This window comes from Solea solea, chromosome 9 (assembly GCF_958295425.1).
Source record: "Solea solea chromosome 9, fSolSol10.1, whole genome shotgun sequence".
NCBI lineage: Eukaryota > Metazoa > Chordata > Actinopteri > Pleuronectiformes > Soleidae > Solea > Solea solea.
In genome coordinates, this window is record NC_081142.1 from 7,987,529 (window position 1) to 8,006,629 (window position 19,101).

General features: G+C 40.2%; 1 protein-coding gene across 5 annotated transcripts in view; it reads right to left on the reverse strand.

The window, feature by feature from the left end:
• Positions 1-16,746, reverse strand: part of tpm4a (tropomyosin 4a) — a 21,810-nt gene extending 5,064 nt beyond the window's left edge. For 2 of the 5 annotated variants that reach the window (XM_058639483.1, XM_058639484.1), the window contains exons 1-2: positions 8,484-8,675; positions 111-244 (exon numbers count right to left, since the gene is read on the reverse strand). In XM_058639483.1, the coding sequence (XP_058495466.1) occupies positions 111-244; positions 8,484-8,615 (266 nt within the window). In that variant the 5' untranslated portion in view covers positions 8,616-8,675. Of the gene's footprint in view, positions 1-110; positions 245-8,483; positions 8,676-14,095; positions 14,222-16,269; positions 16,587-16,634 lie in introns of those variants that run through there. The other 3 variants (XM_058639482.1, XM_058639480.1, XM_058639481.1) reach the window with 3 other exon arrangements.
• Positions 16,747-19,101: the final 2,355 nt, after the last annotated feature.

The following is a 19,101-nucleotide window of genomic DNA, read 5'->3' on the forward strand; positions in this document are numbered from 1 at the left end:
GAGGTGAAACGTGATCTCACGCTACAGTGAGAATCATAATTGCCAACCTGCAAAAAGAATGAAATACAGATGTCTAAGAGAATATTAAAGTTGATGTATTTTGCACTGACCTCTCACTCTCATCTGCAGCTTTCTCAGCCTCCTCCAGTTTCTGCAGAGCTGTGGCCAGCCTCTCCTGGGCTCGGTCCAACTCCTCCTCTACCAGCTGGATTCTACGGTTTAGAGCTGCTACATCACCCTCCGCCTGATGAAAAGAAATAAATGGGAGGAGAGAGAACTTTTAGTCCTTCATTCAGACTTTTCACCCGGAAAAGGCTCAAACTGAGGGCAGTGGTGCGAGACAGACAGACATAAAAAAGAAAGATGAAGAAGGCCTGTGGAAATGTCACTGCCTAAATCAGGAGGTTTTTCATCATGCTTTTCTCATTGAAGAAGCACAGCAGTTTACTCAGGGTGTCCAGTATTACTAAACCCAACCACTTCTGATTTAAAATGTGGTCTGTGAATAAAGTATATATTTTACTCTTAATTAACTCAAATCAATTACATTCATTATTTTACAATTTCTCTATCACACTAGGGTTTGCAAGTGAAATAAAACACATTGAATTCAATGTAAGACGCTGTTATCTATTCTCCTTGCGCTCTCTGGGGTTACTCATGTTTCACAAATCAATATCTTACTCGACCTGACGTATAATCCCTGAAACAGAAACAGCTGGAGGCCTCTGGAGGATCGTCTGCAGTAGCTGCAACTACCTGTGATAAACAGCCTTTGATGAAACAGTAGCCCCAACTGCTGAGTCAAGCTGGAGACGGGAATCCTTTATAATATCTGAAGATCGCTGGACTTCAGATTTGAATGAAGTGCTAAAAGAAATCTCAATCTCCAGGGAACGTGAATGCACAACTTGAGTAAGAAGGGAGAACAAATGGGCTTCTTCTCATCTGCCCTTGGTAAACAAAGGCAGAGAGAGGGGAAAAAAGCAAACAGTCAACTACAGACATTTCCTCTCAGTTGGTCAGTTTTTCCAACACTACCTCCTAGGGAGCCACATTATAACTTAAATCCAGCGCAACACAGTTTTCATGCAAACATTCCCTTAAAAGAAGCTGTTAAATTAAGTTTACAGCCATAAAAGTACCACATAACTGCACTTCTGAACCCTTGTAATACAGAACCATTAAACCCTTCCACAAGTTTACACTCCTTGGTTCTAAAATGAATCAGCTGAGGACTTCTTCATACGGGCATTCTTCTGTGCACAGCTGCACAGCTGCAAAGCGGCAGTTAGTAGGTCAGTGACTCATTAGCTCAACATTCAGTCCAGAAGTCAAATCAACAGTCAGTGTCTGCCCCTACGTTTGCATGTGTATGTGAATCCTTCTGTCACAAGTTCAGCGTGATCCTCTCTAAAAGAGAAAACACAAAGATAGAGAGCTCAGAAAGCTCAGTGGAACCGAAAAACTAGAGCTCCATCCAGGCTCGTCTTCCATTCTGTCACAGACTCAATATTCACTAGCCTATTTCCTTTTTTTTATGATTTTCCCCACGTCATATTTTTCTTATATTAAGGCCAACCGGCCTGTCATTATTTTCTCCTCTTCTTTTTCATCCTTCCTTTCCCCCAAGTCTCGGCCTCCTCCACACAGACTAGAGCTTCCAGGAGCAGCGGCTGATACGAGTCAGGAAACGTCTGTCAAACGGGGGTTAACGTGTCTTAAAACAACCAGCACTTGACAGAGGAAAACCTAACCCAACACAGACTCCAGAAAAAGTCATAAATCAGTCAAAACACCTTGAAATCTCATCAGCATCTGGCTACAGAAGAGGGCTGACCAAAATCCTACTGGAGCCTGGAATAACAGATATCGTTACTTCCTGAGTCCCAAGTGAAGCAATGTGTTGTGAAGAATTGAGCCAGCACGAAAACAAACACGCTATTCATGAGGTATAGGTCAACTACACTGGCAACTCAGATTCTGTAATGTCCCCACACACAAACATGCCAACAGAAACTCTCATTCGGTCTCCTTCAAAAACACATACACACACACACACACTATAATCACCAGCTAGCAACCAGCTGGTTTCCTGCACAGTGAAATGTTTGTTGTTAAGCAACACCCAAACTCAAAAGATGGAGACAATACCACTGTATATCTACACACACAATCATATATGTTTGACCTGTGTGCTTTATCTGGCTCCAGTTCCCCTTAAAAAAAAAAAACACACTTGAATATATCGTGTACATTCTCTCCCGTCTCATGATGTCTGATCCTTGACCAGTGAAGAGAAAATTCTGATGGTGCAACTAAAAATACTTCCCCCCACAGCTTCAGAAAATAGCTTAACCAGTGTGTGACAGACAGCAACTTTTCATAGATATACTTTTAATAGACATTTTAAACCAGAAACTTGACAAGAGCAGTTACGTTGAGGAAAATCCAACAGTGAATTGAAACTAATGGGCCGGTGACTTTACAACAGTAATAGACTATAGCATCACTTAATGCACGAGGATGTAGAAAGAGTGACAGGAAGTCAGCAGCCCGACATCCTTTCATTTCCTCCCTTTGATTGTTCTTTCAGACTCTGTCTCTAACCATGCCCCTTTCTGTAGCACCCACTTTACATTCCTACACTGCCCGGAACGCACACCGCCTTATATGGTAAAACAAACTATGGAGAAATGTGTGAGGCATTACCAGGAAGATTGTGACTGTGCACTTTTGGTGCTCTGTTATCAAGCTGAATTAATATGCAAATGTCACAAATGTGAAACTCAAGCTGGTTTCAGTCATGCACGTAACGCTGGATATTTTCCAGAATGAGTCTGGAGGGACTGTATACAAGAATGCAAATGTAAAGGAATGTTGCTCGAGACATTTTTTCCTGCGACACTTCCTTTCAGCACCCTAGTCAAATTTTGAGAAGATTCTTAAAAAAACCTGTCTGAAAAAAGCAAGAACATTTCCACAACTGCTGTGAATGTGTCTAACCCAGCTGTGTTCCTCACACACTACCAGCAAATTGTGAAAATGCCTGGGCTTAATTTTAGTGACATTCGAGTTCATATCTGAACAAAAACATCTACATCTTGTAGCACCTTTAAGGCTAACAAGCGTAATGTGTATTTTAAAATTTAACAAACTACTTATTATACATTAATATAATGAGATTTAATGCTGGCAGGTGGTTATTTATTGCTGCTTTTCCTTGCTTGGTGCAAAGCTAAGCTGACTGACTATAGCTTCATATATAATGTAAAGACAAAGTCATCTCAGCACATGGATGAGTGGACACGGAAAACATATTGGCTAAATATAGCTGATCCAACAGCTAATAAACACTTTAGAAGAATATTCTCTGCAAAAGAGCGAATAAATGTACAGTGACTTTTATTACAATATATTGGAATAAAGCATTGTGCTTTTTTTAACTGACCTCAATGCCATTGTTGATAACATCCACTCAGTAGCAGTCTACACTGGAATGTGGACATGCAGCACATTAGAATACCTCAGTGTATTAAATGTATTAGGGAGTGGATCAAGGACAGAGGAATCTAATTACTGGCTGATTCTGGGGCACTGGGCTAATAAGCAGCACATTACTGTTGAGGTTCAGGGGAAGTTATTCCTGACACTGCTGCACGCTACACTGACTGCAAATGTGCGAGATTGTTTTCCATTAAGACGTGACATGCAAAGACAGACGCATGTCACGTCTTAATGGAAAACAATCTCGCACAGAGTAGGTGTAGACCAGCATGTCATGAGGTGAAAAGGGTGGATTTACTGAACCTCCAGACAAGCATCAAAAGGAGTTCTTTGTGCCATTTTTCGACAACATGTATCCTGGCTTTCACAAAGATTCGTGGGCTGGATTTAGGGCTTAGTTCAAAACTGCTATAAAAACACTGAGGAGTTAAAATCCTGACAAGAAGTCGACTGCCACCCATACGTCAAATGTCAACTGATAGAGGGCTGAAAATGATGACGAAGCACTTGTGCTTTTCTTGGAATTTTCATGAATCTTAATGAGATTTTGGTATAAATAGATGGCGGGTGATGGGACAAGTAAACAACCTTTGAATAAATGTTGATGTGTGGTTCTTTCAGGCAAAATGGTGTCTATGTTTGGATCCTGCAGGGATCCTGGTTTGACAAAGATATCACTGGACATTTTGTAAGTGTGTCAGTGAATAACGCACGCAACCATAAAAAGTGATTTCATGTAGTGGATTTGAAATGGTTCATGCACATCAACCACTTTCCAAATGCTCCACAGACATTATAGCAAATGTAGCTTTGCTCAAACGAATTGTACAAATATATTCTGCTCCTCACTGGAACGAGAACCCACAACCTTGGCCTGCATCGTCAGCTTAGCCACAAGCAACATGGGAGTGTTCCCCCAGAATGCCAAAGACTGCCAAAAAGCATCAACATGTGGAAGGTATATTTGAAAGCTGAGCTATTCCCAGGGAGAAGGTCCAATGAAAACAGTGACACCAGGAAGTAACTCTTTCAACCAAATCTGTTACAGTGGGAGCAGAAAACGTTTGAGTCTATCGAGCACACAAAGCAGCAAAGAGATGATACCTTCAAGTGATTCTGACAGCGTGATTATCTTGGGAAAGCTGTACTTAAGATATGGATTACTGCTAAAATAAATGTACGAGTATGATTCACATGAACTGTCGTGGGGAATATCTTCAGTGTCATCCACATAGAAAATGTAATTATGGTTCTTTAGACCAGATACAGTTCTGTACAGAGAGACATACAGTTTCTGCCATTAGACGGCTAACCACTGGTGAGCTGATTTGTGGATTTAAGATTGTTTTTGTATTTGACATTTACTTTACTACAACCACTATTAAGCACTAGAGAAACACAAAGTCCACCACACACTAATCTTCCTGTTGATCATGGCTGGAGCTCAGGGACAGGAAGTGTTGGGAGTAGAAGCACAGGAAGTGCTGGACTATGGACGGCAGCCAACATCCTGGGAGGATATTCTAAAATGTCGATGAAGCCCCACTTCCCTTTTTTTAAAATCACTGTTTAGAGATGGCTAAGTATACCACAAACTGTGTTTCTGCATGTAAATAGCGGCCCAATCTGGTTCATCTGTATTGTATACAAAGACCTCCGAGTTGTGAATGAATTATAATTGACCTTTGGTCTAACTCTCAAAGCTCTTCCTTCAACCACTGAACATTATAACATTATAACTTCAGTGAACATTGTGAACATGCATGTAAGCAGCTGAAATGAGTGTTTCAATATGTCATGTCTCTGTAATCTGACAGAGCCGATAAGCATAAATGAGTTGAGTAACATCTCAAGAGGCTGCAAAAACATTATATAAACAATACAAAGAGCAAGTGCTATTAGATTCTCTAGTAAGAAGTGTAGCCAAGTGTGCTTTTTCTGTTGCCTTCACATTTTCAAACAATGATTCATTACTTAACACACTCAGCAAGAGTCTGTTTTGATCTCCTCATGAGCCTATGAAAGAGTTTTTGTGCCAAGGAATAACTCCAGGTTGCCCTAATTATTCACATATGGGACCACACCAGCCACGCCACACAAATGCACCGCTCCGTCTCACTCTGAGTGCACATGGAGAGAGATGTGTGACAGCTCGACCTGCTTTTACACAGTACAGATAACAGGGATGTAGTGGATGAACAAATAATTATGTTATATATATAATAATGCAAATAAAGGGCCATAGTTACCATTAGCAAGAGGATAAACACATTCAATTACTTATTAACACACTGTTAAATGCTATATCATAGCATACAGCTATATTTTCTGTAAGACAAATTGATAGAAACTCTAGAACAAGATACTAATAAGGAGGATACACTACATTAGGTACACTAATAAATACACTCATACCCTTATAGCTACATACATTTTTGCTTGAATACAGTTTACTTAAAGTGCTGCCATGTTGTTCAAAATGTTTCATACTGTTATATTGAAAGAGTGGATGTATTAACTTGAAGAAATGGGAAAATTCTGCACACTTATAAGTGACAGGAAATGACACAGTAACCTCATTAACCATTACAAATCAATGTGTTATGTTTGACATACTATTACTTTACTATCCATACTTTCACGGTTTTAATTGAGTTTATAACAACAGATTGGACATTATCTGACAGCACAAAAAAAAAAGTTGTATCCCTTACAAGAATGAAGAAGGAAAGAAGGAAAGAGAAAGAATGGGTAGAGCCTATTACGTAATATTAAAGTCATTGTACTTGGTATGTCCCAGTCACGTTAGTGACAAAACACACAACGATGACTTCAAATGTAATAACCTTAACATGATTATAATGACAAATAACAAACATACATATTACCAAGCTGAGTGAATACTGTCAAGTTAACAATGGGTTTAGTCCTGCAGGAGGCCTGATCTTTTCATCATCTCTGTTGCCATATCTTTACAGCGAGCCACACCTTCCCCTCCCACTCTTACAATCTTTCTTCTCAGCCTGTCATTAACCAGCTCCGATGCAAAGGAAATGGCACCGTGTGCCATAAAGTAACATGTGAAAGAGGTCAAGTGTGTGTAGACTATTTGTGCTACTAAGCAATTTTGTTTTTCCTGCAGTCTCTAACCTTTTTCATTATAAAGCTGTAAAACTCAGTTGTGAGTGAAGTCCAGAGAGAGACAGGTGACAGAAATGGGTGAATATGGACAGGAAACAGATGAGTCACGTTCAACAACTTCAGCTATGATGACTCGTGTAACTGCAGCGGCTGCTCAAACTGTACGGTGAACTACACCAGCACTGGTGATTCGTGTGGTTGTTCATTCATTTACTCCTATTATTCCAGGGAGTTTGGGTCATAAACTGCCAGCAAACAACGTGTTCCCAGAGTCAGACCTTTTCTGCATCCTGTCTTCCCAAGGCAACAGAACAAACTACAACAAAATCCAATGATGTTCTGCTCACCACCAAAGATTAGTAGGAAAACTGTTTTAGTATCAAATTAAAACTTTAATGCTTTGTTAAAGACCAAAACATTGCCTGTAAATATTCTGATGTCAACTTCAGTGACTAATCATTTCGGTCAGTCTTTTTTCAAATACAAAACATGTTCATTTTAACTCCACCCTGCTTTAATGCCACTGAAGTCATAGCATGAGTTTCCATCAGTCTATTTTCAAGCACGTTTCTGATTTGCACATTACAAAAAAAACCTGAATGGAAAAACAGAAAATATTTCAAGCGTTGACACTTGAAAACTTGGCATGGTAGATGAAAAATGAATGAGTGCAATGGAAACTGATTCAGCAAATAAAGGATGACGATCAGAAATCATCAAATTGAAACGCAACAACAGCAACATTCCTCAACTTACTGCAAGAGGCACATATTTTTATAATGATCGATCGGAAGCTGCAATGATTTATGTCATCAAGCTGCACCTTCTTACATTGCTTGTGTGGTGACCAGCGTTCATCTCGATGAACTAACTTGGAATTTTCTATAGCCGATGCAAATTTTATGAAACCGAGACAGCAGATGGACGATTTATGATGCCATTTCTTCGGCTGAATCCAGATTAATTGGCCAAACTACTTCTGGAACTAACTTCATCCTAAATTAACTCAACAGCAGTGGATAATGGTAGTGGATGGAAACACTTTATCTTTTTCAGTTTGAAAGTCTGGTTACAATTTGCAATATCTTTTAATGGAAACTAGGTTACTGCAGTCCCACTCCCCAGCATGAGGGAGGTTATCCCCTCAGTTGTATTCTGTATTACTGCATTGTCTGTATCTACATATAGAGAAATATTCATATAATTATTGGACACAGGGACACAGTACTGTAGTGTTTTACTGAAATGAAGTGGAGATAAGAGACAAACTGTTGTTTCTTTGTGGTTCCCAATACTGATTTAGAATTGAAGTCATTCATAAATAAAAACAATACTTAGAGCTGTGTAACTATTATGTTTTACCTTTTAGGTAGCCTGTACACTGTAGCCTGATTTGCATTGACATTTAAAACAAGAGAATTCATCGATCTAATGGTTCCTTTTTGACTGTTGTATAAACAGCAGTTTGTATGAATGATAATTCATAAGTGTGATGAGTGAATTCCACTTCACACAATAGGATCAACGCGGTCTACGTGGTCCTTTCAGTTTTCACTGTAGTTCCACAGCGGCCTGGGACTCTGACGCCACTGCGCATGCGCACGGACCTGCAGGAATCCAAACTTTTTTCATTAGAGACCAACGCCTTGCATTGTGGCACAATCACGCCCGCGAATGAATCAATGACACAGACGTTTCAGAGCCCGAGAGGAAGTCGCGAACACACAAACACCGTGTAACAAAGACAGACGAGAGATAACACTAAGGTTAAGGTTTCAACGCAGACATAGACCAGAAAAGAGAGAGAAAAAGAGGGTAGGATTTGATTGTCTCACTTTCTCTCGGATCTCCCGTTCACTGTCCAGCTCTCTCTGGAGGATCTGAGCCCGGTCCTCTGCCTCGTCGGCCTGCTGCTGCAAACACTGGATCTTCCTCTTCACAGCATCCACAGAGTTCAAACCTGCCATTATTCACTGTTTGGTCACTTAAATTAAGATACGCGCAGAAAGAAAAACTCACTCTTAAGACTACGTGCAAAAAAAAAAACCGCGTTAGTAGGCTGTTGACTCGGACGACTTGTTTGGTCTGATGAGACTGATTAAAAAAACCACAACGAATTCGATCGTTGACCTTATAATAACGAGGAGAGGGGAAAAAAAAAAAGAGTCAATGTCCGCCCAGGGCCAAAGTCTTAGGAATGTGGAGGATTCGTTCAAGTGCAACAAAGGTTATATAACCAGGAAGTGGGAAAGTCCAGGTGATCCTGAAAGTCTTCTCTGGTGTGGAGGAATGTAAAGAAGATGAGCGGGACACACCGTGGAGTCTGTCCTCTGCTAGTTTTTTGGTCCGGACACCGTGAGTTTGAGGAGCAGGATTGAGGAAAAGCTGCGCGGTGAGGAGAGCGGATAGCGGCAAACTGTGGCAGCCGGAGGAGGAGAGAGATGACTGGAGCGATGAGGTCATCGCAGGGGGCGGGGCTTCTGGGTGTTTGTGAATGTGTGTGTTTGTGCTCGTTTGTGTCCCCACTTCAGGACCTTTTACTGGTCTAGTGGTCCTCGTAAGAACCAAAGCCTGGTAATGAGACAGAACCTCATTTCTGGCTCTGGTTAATGACATAAGCTATTAACTAAGCTATTCAACTACATTTCCTCAATAAATTGTGTACTTTTACTCCAATACATTTCCCCCAACTATCTTTATTACTCGCTACTACCAAATAAAATCAGAAGAAGAGTTGGTAATGGTCTGTGTTTATATAGCACTTTGCTAGTCTTTATGAACTGCTTTATACTACAGTTTAGCCATTCACCCATTCACACACTTCAACATGGGTCTTGCTCAAGGACACATAGCATGGCCAGGAATTGAACCTACAACACCTAGCAGTTGAAAGACAACTCGCCCTCCTTACCCCTCACTTTTTTACTACTTTTACTTTTCCTTTAGTCTTAAGTACATTTTATATCAGAAAATTACATTTGATACTTAAAGGAATACTTCACTGATTTAGCATTTAGCTTTGTATTACTAGAATAGGGGTATTATTTTTGAAAAGCTTCCCAACCTCAGTTTCCCCTGAGTCCAAAAATAAAGTATCTTCATTCTTTTTTGTTATGTGCCCACCAGTGACACTTAGTCCCAGCCTTGGTCCAAGGCTTGAAACTGCAACACTAACCCCGCACTATTTAGACCCACTTGTAGGGGGACGGGACCTCATTCTCAGAATGTAAACAGTGTCCGCTAACAGTTACACTAACAGGACCAAGTGTCACTGGTGGGCACGTAACAAAGAAAATAATGACGATATTTCTCAACTCAGGGGAAATGCACAAAGACTTTAATATTATAAAAAGTGTCTTAATTTTCTTGTTGTACTTTTCCTCAAGTATTGCTGCTGTCACAAGTGAAGCATCGATGAAGTCGAATCAGAATCTAAATCTGATGATAATTAATGCAGAGTCCTAACAAGAATAGCTGTGTGTGTCTTTAGGAACTTTTCTGGCATAAACACTGACCTTGTCAAGACAATAGGTCCTCATAGAGACCAAATGTCCACATAACCAGACTGAAGCGACTTGTGTCCAACTTTTTTTCCCCTTTATGTGACATAGATCTTTTTTTTTCCCAGGGCTGTGTGAACACAGCAATACTGTCATCAACTCTAATCTTCAAATCAATCTCTTCAGTATGTATTCCTAGATCAGATATGTGTCCAATATGAGGCTGTGTCACATGAGCGAGAGGGGTAATAATGTAAAAGTGTAAAAGCTGATCCCTGTGACTGATGTAATCACTGCTCAGAGACTTTTAAAAGAGAAAAGGGAAAAGCCAGAATGAATTACTTTCAGCTATTGTAAAGGTGCAGCGCCCATAGTTTCGACGTCACATCCACAAGCTTTAACTATTTCAAACTTCATTTGACCATGACATTTCCCATTCAGAGTCTTGAGTCTAAGTTTTCTGCCATTTGCCAACATTTCAATGAGACTTTTTCAGTTGTTCCAAACGTGGAGTGCAGGTCTTTTCTTGGGCTGTAAAACACTGTAAATCTACCTCTTAGCACAATAGTTTTATATATTTTTTTCCAAGCTAAAAACCTCAGACATTTATTTTTCCTAAGACGTGAACATGATTTTGAAGGGTAAAAGCTGAAATGTAACATTAGATCCGATACTGTTGACTGTATCAGAGCACGTCAGGCGTTAGTTAAGGCACCGTCGTCCAAGAGATATTAAAGATATAATTCACATTGTTTGTGTGCCTGTTTTTAGCAAGTGTTCAATCACCCTCCATACATACAACGTAATATATAACAGTTATATATATATATATAATTTTTTGTATTCCAAATGTTATATCAAAATCCCAGAATCATCCAGAGTAACATATCATTTAATGATATGATACAATAAATTGTTTGAGATTAAAACCAGTTCATCATAGTTGTTATTATTGCCCCGTTCAGTTGACTCTAGCTTTTGTTATTTTAAATCACAATTTTGTGTAACTTGGGTCAATATGTTTAGCAGTTTTGTGTCCGTGGTGAATTATTACGTCATCATGCATTTGTTTTTCCCTGAGACACTGTCATTGTGTGTGTCCCAGGGCAAAGCAAACAAATATCCATCACCTGCCTTGCCAAAGGTGATGTCCATTGTGTGTGTGTGTGTGTGTGTGTGTGTGTGTAAATCAGATTTATGCTCCATCCTTCATGTGTCTCTGCCCGCCCTGCCCGTGTTTACCCTCATCATTTCCTCTTCACATGATCTGACTGAGGGCAAACATGCTGGGTGGATTAGCAAACCGGTCTGCAGACCCTAGATCTGCTTGGCTCAGCTCAAACTCACTCCGACTGGTCCGCGCGAAGAAGGAAATGTCTCACAATTAATTGCATCTGTAGATTCGGTCGCTCTGTGTGATTTGCCCCTTGCTCCGGAAACGCTGGAAGCATTGATTTCATTAGACACAGGGTTGTTGGGCTCTCTGTTTGCCTTAGCTGCATTCCTCACATACCAGAGCAACCCCCTCCCCCTCCTCTTTGCTTTCTCTGCCCACCACAGTCCAGCTTTCTCCTCAAACAGTAACTGTCATTGTGGGGAATTATGTTATCAACACCTGCATTAAGACAAGCTCCCGCCTTCACCCGTAACATTCTGTGTGCTAATATTGTGACCCAGAGGCAGACCGTTTGTCCGAGCGTTTGACCACAGGCCGGCAGGGTGAGCTGTGATGACCTAAAATATCTGCACCACTGCTTGATGCTACATGAACTATTCTTCATGAATCAACTGCTTGCTTGTTGAGGTCTTGGACTCACTGCTCTGCTTTCCCAGCCCCCCTCCAGCTTTCCAATGTGGTCGCCGTCTCTCTGTGTAAGTTCTGATGTGTAATCACTTCACTGCTGCCTCTAATACAGCGACATGTGGAGAGGAGTTCAGGGAAGTGGAGTAGAACGGCTTAATTGTCTGGAAATGTTGGTGTCAAAGGGGGGATTTGCTGTAGTAAACATCTATTCTTATCAAAAACTTTCTTCACAAGAACTTGCCCTATCCGTGGGCACAAAGAACTTTACTTTTGTGTCTGTTATTTATTCTAAATTATAGTATTCATGCTTTATTTTATTGTTCAGTGGAGCAAGAGAGTGGTCAAATAAGAATTTCATGGCATGGCCTATACTACTGCTTTGCATATGACAATAAACATCTTGTATCGTGACAGTGTAAATAACACTGAGTCCCTCTTACACCACAACTTCAACGTCTACTCACAGTTACCAGCTATCAAAGGCCCAATTAACTCACTTTGCACGAGGCTCAGAACTAAGTTTATTTAATCACTGCGAGAGGAAAATCCAGCGTGTCTCAGCCTTCAACTCTGTGTTTGTATGTCAGACACTTCCCTTCTCTTTTGTGAAGGACAACACTGCATTTCCCAGGGATTTCCTCTCAAACAATACCACATCTTGCTGAAGCTCAGAGATTTTTCTTTTATTCTGTGGTCTTTCTCTCTCTCTGCTCATGGTTTGCTTAGTAACATAATAGGCACAGCATACTGGACTCTTAGTTGTTGATATTAAATTTTCATTTCACATTTTATCAACATCTTGAACATAACTCCATATGCAGACATTGTTTGGATCTGACTTCCTTCATCGTCCCCTCTCTTTTTCTCACCCACATAAACACAGACATACACAAGTAATCACACATGTCTGTGTGCACACGCTGAAATGCTCTGTGGTTTGTGGTGTTGCCAAGAACATAAAATATGATCTTTCTCCACAGATGGCAGCTGATTAGCCACAGAAGATCTGCCTTGACTCATTTTCTGCCTAATTTACCGATATTGCTTATTTGTCGACAAAACATGTTCTCTCAAACATAAGTTTGGTCCGATGAAGGGGACACTTTTCATTTGAGGATGGGTTTATTCCACATGCGATTCATATATGAGTCTTTACTGGCAGAAAAGTATATATTTAAATGAAGTAAAAGTGACCTTATAAAGACCTTATCTAGAGCTTGTCCATCCAGAGTGATTTGATCATAAGTGACAGTATGAAGTGCAAGTCTGAATGCTCCCTAATTCGCCTTCATATCTGATCACACAAACCACATTTTAAGGTGGTTTGGGGACACAAGTGGCCCCATTCTGTAGTTTGCGTTAACTCAGTCTGTACTTAATATGAATCCTCAGCTGATGTCCTCTGCAGTTTCACAGTGAATTGAAAGTATTTTTGTATATTAATCTCAGCACATACGTTCATTTATTTGTGACCATTTCCAAAACACCAACATACGATTTATTTCTTCTAATGGTTACAATCTTATTTCATGTTACAGCAGAGTGAGTAGTGCATTAATTCACTCAGCTCCTTTCGACACACACACACACACACACACAACCACAGTCACATTTCACAAAATAAGTATAGATTACAGTGGTGAAGAAGAAGAAGATAATGATGATGATGATGACGATGATGATGAACAACTGTGGCATTTCTCCGTTTTTTCCTCCCTTTCTCTATGTGTGTGTGTGTGTGTGTGTGAGTGTGTGAGTGTGTGAGTGTGTGTGTGTGTGTGTGTGTGTGACAGCTGTGTGTTCATCTTTCAGGAGTGGCTGCACAGGAATGCAACAGTCTCTGAAGTGGTCCAAACCATTCACAGTGAATGATCAAAGTGAACCCACAGCTGATGATGTGGCTTAGAGAAGGTCCAGCTGTGTCTGTGTAATGGGCCCCTGTACTGAGTATATGCTGATGTGTGTTTGGTTAATAATTAACACTAAGGAGCAGCGACCTCTTCTTGAAATTCAAATTCTTTGTAATGATTTAAATGGCGGGTTGTAGTCTTGTTTTATGACTAGATGAAATAAAGTCAGGTGACCCCGGCCTTCTGTGCGTGCATATTGTACATGTGGTAAAGATATATGACACTTCACTTACGTCTGCAGCTTTCTTCTCAGACAGCTCCAGTTTCTCCTGAGCATCTTTCAGGCCCTCAGAGAATTTGTCCAGTTCGTCCTCCGTCTGCTTCATCTTTTTCTGGAGGTCCAGCAGCTCCTCCTCCAGCTACAACGTGAGACATTATCTGTCAGGTCATCCTAATTTCCACTTTTTCACCACATATTCCTTCAGTTTTGGCACGACACACTGTTCTGACAGTAAATGAGCTACTAAGCAAATTACTGAAACAGATCTGTTTTCATGCATGTGTTTTGTAGTGTGTCTGTAGCGTGCTTGTAGTGTGTTTGCAGTGTGTTTGTAGTGTGTTTGCAGTGTGTGGTTATATAAAGGGGTTTCAATTCAGGCTACTGACAAAGCAGTTGTGGCTGTTTTTAGTCAAAACCTGTGGTTCTATTATTTTTGGGAACATTTCAGAGGTAATGATTTCTCATGATCTCTCTCTCTCTTTAAAACACACACACACACTCACAGAGTTAAGTGTTCCCCCTAATCAGCGTTCCCCTCTGAGCCCATGAGGTATCTGATAATCCTGCTGAAGTCCACAGGGCCATTTTCTCCTGGTGCCTATAAATACAACTGTTATCAGTGAGAACACACAGATGCCTGCAACTGTAGGCCTACTGTGTGTGTGTGTGTGTTTAATGTCCCATTTATTTGGCTACATTTATGTTTCCATTTGCATGCTCATTATGTGCTTGTGTGTGTGTGTGTGTGTGTATCGTCTCCTGTGTGTTGGATGCAGCCGTCAAATAGAATGTATGACAGACTTCTATTGAGACCAATGCTCAATTAAGTCGTCCCTATAAATTGGTCCAGGAGGAAGAACATGGACATGTCACCACTTTTGTTTCTCCCAAAAGACCAAATCCCGCTCCTGTGTGGTCTCCTGAGTGTGATGAATTGTCTTTGAGCCTCACTGCAAACAAACAGCTCAAACTCTGACCCATTGTTTCCAATACAACTTGTTGATCCTGTTACCGTTTTTTCAACTGCTAAAAAAAAAAGTGTTGGTCAAGACTGACACCACTTCAAAACTCGTAACACAAACAGCAAAACAGAAGTGTATATGAAACTAAATGTTTACCACCTGTAAAACAGCCACATTGAAATCTATAGAAAATAACATTTGCCATAAAATAACAAAATTTTAATGATTCCAAACACAACTGAGTGCAGTTTGTAGTTAAAAACCTACCCAGATGAACTGTTTTTTGTCTTCTTTTAACTTTTATTCTACCCATGGAATTTGTAAGTATTTTGTAGTGTTTGTCACCATCGTTGTAGGTGAATGAGCGTATTTTGTTACATGTATGATGTGTTGGAGGTGAGATGAAGGTTATTGACGCAGACTGACTGACAAGTTCAGAAAGAGCAGCTTCATTATGGACCAGTGATTGTTAGCAAATTAAAAATACTGTCGCCTCTGTCAGCGTTTGCTGGTTTGGTGACTCAGCTGAGGCACAGCAGTGAACAACAGTGATTAAGAGTTGGTTTGGTGTTTTTTATGTTAAGTTGTTTCCATTACATTCCTGTTATTATTGCACAAGAGACTATATTTGCAGGAGCATATCCTGAGGGTGCTGCATGGCCTTTTAAGGACTGTTTAGTGTGTGCGTCCGTGCATGTGCATGAGTTTGTGTTTGTTAAATTTACCTGGCAAAAACAAACAAAAATAACTTCAAACATTTTGTGTTTGTGCTACAGCTTCATTGAGAGTAAATTATCTGTGAGGACTGCAGCATAAATACATGTGAAGTAAATGTCAAGTGTTTACAGACTGTTTCTGTGAAGGTATTTCTGGTATGGTATCACTGTTGTGATTATCTTAAGAGCTAGATTAAGAGAAAACCTTAAAAGGCAAAGCGTACAGACTCTTACACTGGGTCTGAATGTTTTTTACATTGAAAATTATTTGTTTTATAATACATTTTTTGCACACCATGACCCTTTTTTACCAAAAGGTATCAAAGAGTGTTTTCTCATGTTATTGTGTTCTGTGCTGCCTGATACTTTATACATACATTTCAATTAGTTGTTTGACCTTCATGTCTGATCACAAACACTACCATTTGAATCTCATTTTAAGTCTGCACTGACACTGCACTTTAACTGACCCCTACAGCTCCATGTCTGACCCACTTTTTCCTTCCCACCTGTTTGCATTTATCCTCTGCTGCCTTCTTGTCTGTCTCGGCCTGCTCTGCTCGGTCGATGGCGTTCTCCTTGTCCAGTTTCAGCATCTGCATCTTCTTCTTGATGGCCTCCATGGTGGCTGCAGGCTTGTATTTCCTTCTCTGAGATGATTAAGCACAGCTTTAAAAGCCCAAGTCCTGTTGCTGACTTGTCTTCTGATGTTGAGGAGCAGGAGAGCTGGAGTCCAGCAAAGCTGTGGAAACAGCAGAGAGGTAGTAGGGATGGACAGAGAGGGAAGGAGAGACAGAAAGAAAGAGATAGAAAGAGCTGTGAACACACAGTTGAGCCCAATATGGTTAGTTATTTAAAGTGAAACAGAACCTGCCTCCTCTCTCTGATCACGTCCTCCTCCCATACTCTTACTCTCCTCCTTCTATTCATCCTTTCTCTCACTCCTCTCCTTCTCCATCCATTACTTTTTTTTTTATCTCTCCTCTCACCACTCTGCATCCACTCCATACTGATTCCCCGACTCTCTCAAACACACACTTTACCCTATCAAACCAAGGGCTTTGTGGAGAACAGTCCACATATCCACTCACTCACTGTTCTCCTTATTTGGGCTGCTGAGGAGAGAGAGAGAGAGAACGGAGTGCAGGTCCAGTTTCCACATTTAACCTCTCACTAGTGCGGAGCATCTCACACCTGAGAGAGAGAGAGAGAGAGACACAGAGAGACAGAGAGAGAGAGTGAGAGAGAGAGAGAGAGAGAGATGCAAAGTGGAGGAAGGGAGAGGAAGAATGAGTTGCATTAGGGCTGAAGGTGTTTCCAGTCTTGTTTTGGAGACTTGATTGATTATTTTACAGTGAAAACCAAACCTCAATGTGGTTTAGGATAAGATAAGATAGTCCTTTATTAGTCCCGCTGTGGGGAAATGTACATTGTCACAGCAGCAAAGAGAGTAAAGATAATCAATTATAAACATGCATTTCCACATGAAAGTACAATATAGAAAGATATTAACAAAGTTAAAATAAAATGTACAATATAGACAGTTACCAAAATATATACAGTGTGGGCTTGATATTTACAGTATAAACAAGGATAGAACATGAGATATTGTATATGTACATTGATTGCATTTAGGTAAAGTATATAGATGCTTGTTGTACAGTCTAACAGCTGCAGGGAAGAATGACCTGCGATAACGCTCCTCCAGACTTTTAGCATGTGTCAGTCTGTCACTGAAGGAGCTGCCCGGTGTTATGATGGTGTCCTGGTGTTTGGTGTTTAAAGAAAACAAAACAATAGCTACAAATTCTAGCTCTTGTAGAAAACAAAACACAAGCAATAATAATTAAAGGAAATTATGTTTTTCTCAGAGATTAGCTGGTGTAACCCAGCTTTACTTCTCTGATGTATGGGGTAGTCTGATGTCATCGCTGAGCTGTAATACAGACAGTTGCAGGTTCAAGTGTGATTATAAGTTGCAACATAAAAAAAAAATATATCCCTCACATCAGGTTTGTGAGACGATATAAGACACCTTGTGAAATTAGAGCTCAGAGTTCCGTGCACCTCTCTCCGTGCACCTCTCTCACCTCTTTGAGTTGGATTAAAAACCAGATAGTTCATGTAAACAATGAAGGTCTGTGTCCAGAGCAGCAGACAGACAGACTGATGGATGGACAGACGGACAGACAGACGTGTTTGTGTGTAAACTCACAGAAACAGGTTTGCTCTCTCAGTTTAATTTTTCGATGTTATAAAAAACCTTTAGCTCGACCAAAACTGAAAAACATCTCAGTAGTAATCTTTAAATCATTTGAGGTCTCAAGCACTGAATGAATGGAAATCAGTCATCAGTTTTATGTTGCCATATTTGATTTAATAAATAGTTTCTTTGTTTTATTTATACATGCCAACATGAAAAAATGTCACAGTCAGCGGGAAATATTCTCTTTCTGGAGGTCCAGTGTGAAAGATTTAGGAGAATATATTGGCAGAAATTGAATATACTATTACCCCAGAACTATGTTTGCTTTAATAAGCCTTTTAAATGTACTTTAAGCAAGGGCCTTTGCTTTATGTCAGAGAGTGTTTTACATGCTCTGTAGCTTTCTGTTCTCACTGTTGGATGTCACTAAGTCTTACACACTGGGCCTCTAAAACCCAACCAATGCTGTATGCACTCATTTAGTAAGGCCAGCATTAAACACAGCATTTTGTCTTCCTCTGTATTACTATTATTATACGGTTGAAAGCAATAATTTGACATTGTAACAGCTATAACTCCACCTGGTGTATAAAAAGATACCAAATAATAATATACTGTAATAAATAAAATACAGATGTAGCCTCAAAACTGCCCTGACTGAAGATAAAATGAATGCAACTGTTACATATCTTCTCCTGATCTCTTCAGTCTCTATCTCGCCTCCCTCTTCTCCTTCCACTCTTTCTCTCCCCCACCACTCCTCTGTCTCCCATTTTTCCTTTCACCCCAACCGGTCGAGGCACATCCTGCACGAGTCTGATTCTGTCAGAGAGTGTGTGCTAGTGTTTGCTCATTGTGTGAATTGTTTGGTTTTTCTTCTCTCTATAACATTTTAAGGTGTCTGCCTTACCATGTTAAGTGCCTTGAGATAATGGATGTTGTTATAAAATGTAATTGAATTGAATGTTTTCTTGGGTAAATAGTGTTAATACATTCTAAGTAGCTCGATAGTCAACTAAGCTCAGTGTAAGCATTGCTTGCTTTGGCACAAACCCTTTTTAAATTCAGTGAGACACAAAGCTGATCTTACAAACCAAACCATATCAAATGTTTAGTTTGAACAATCTGTTCTTTG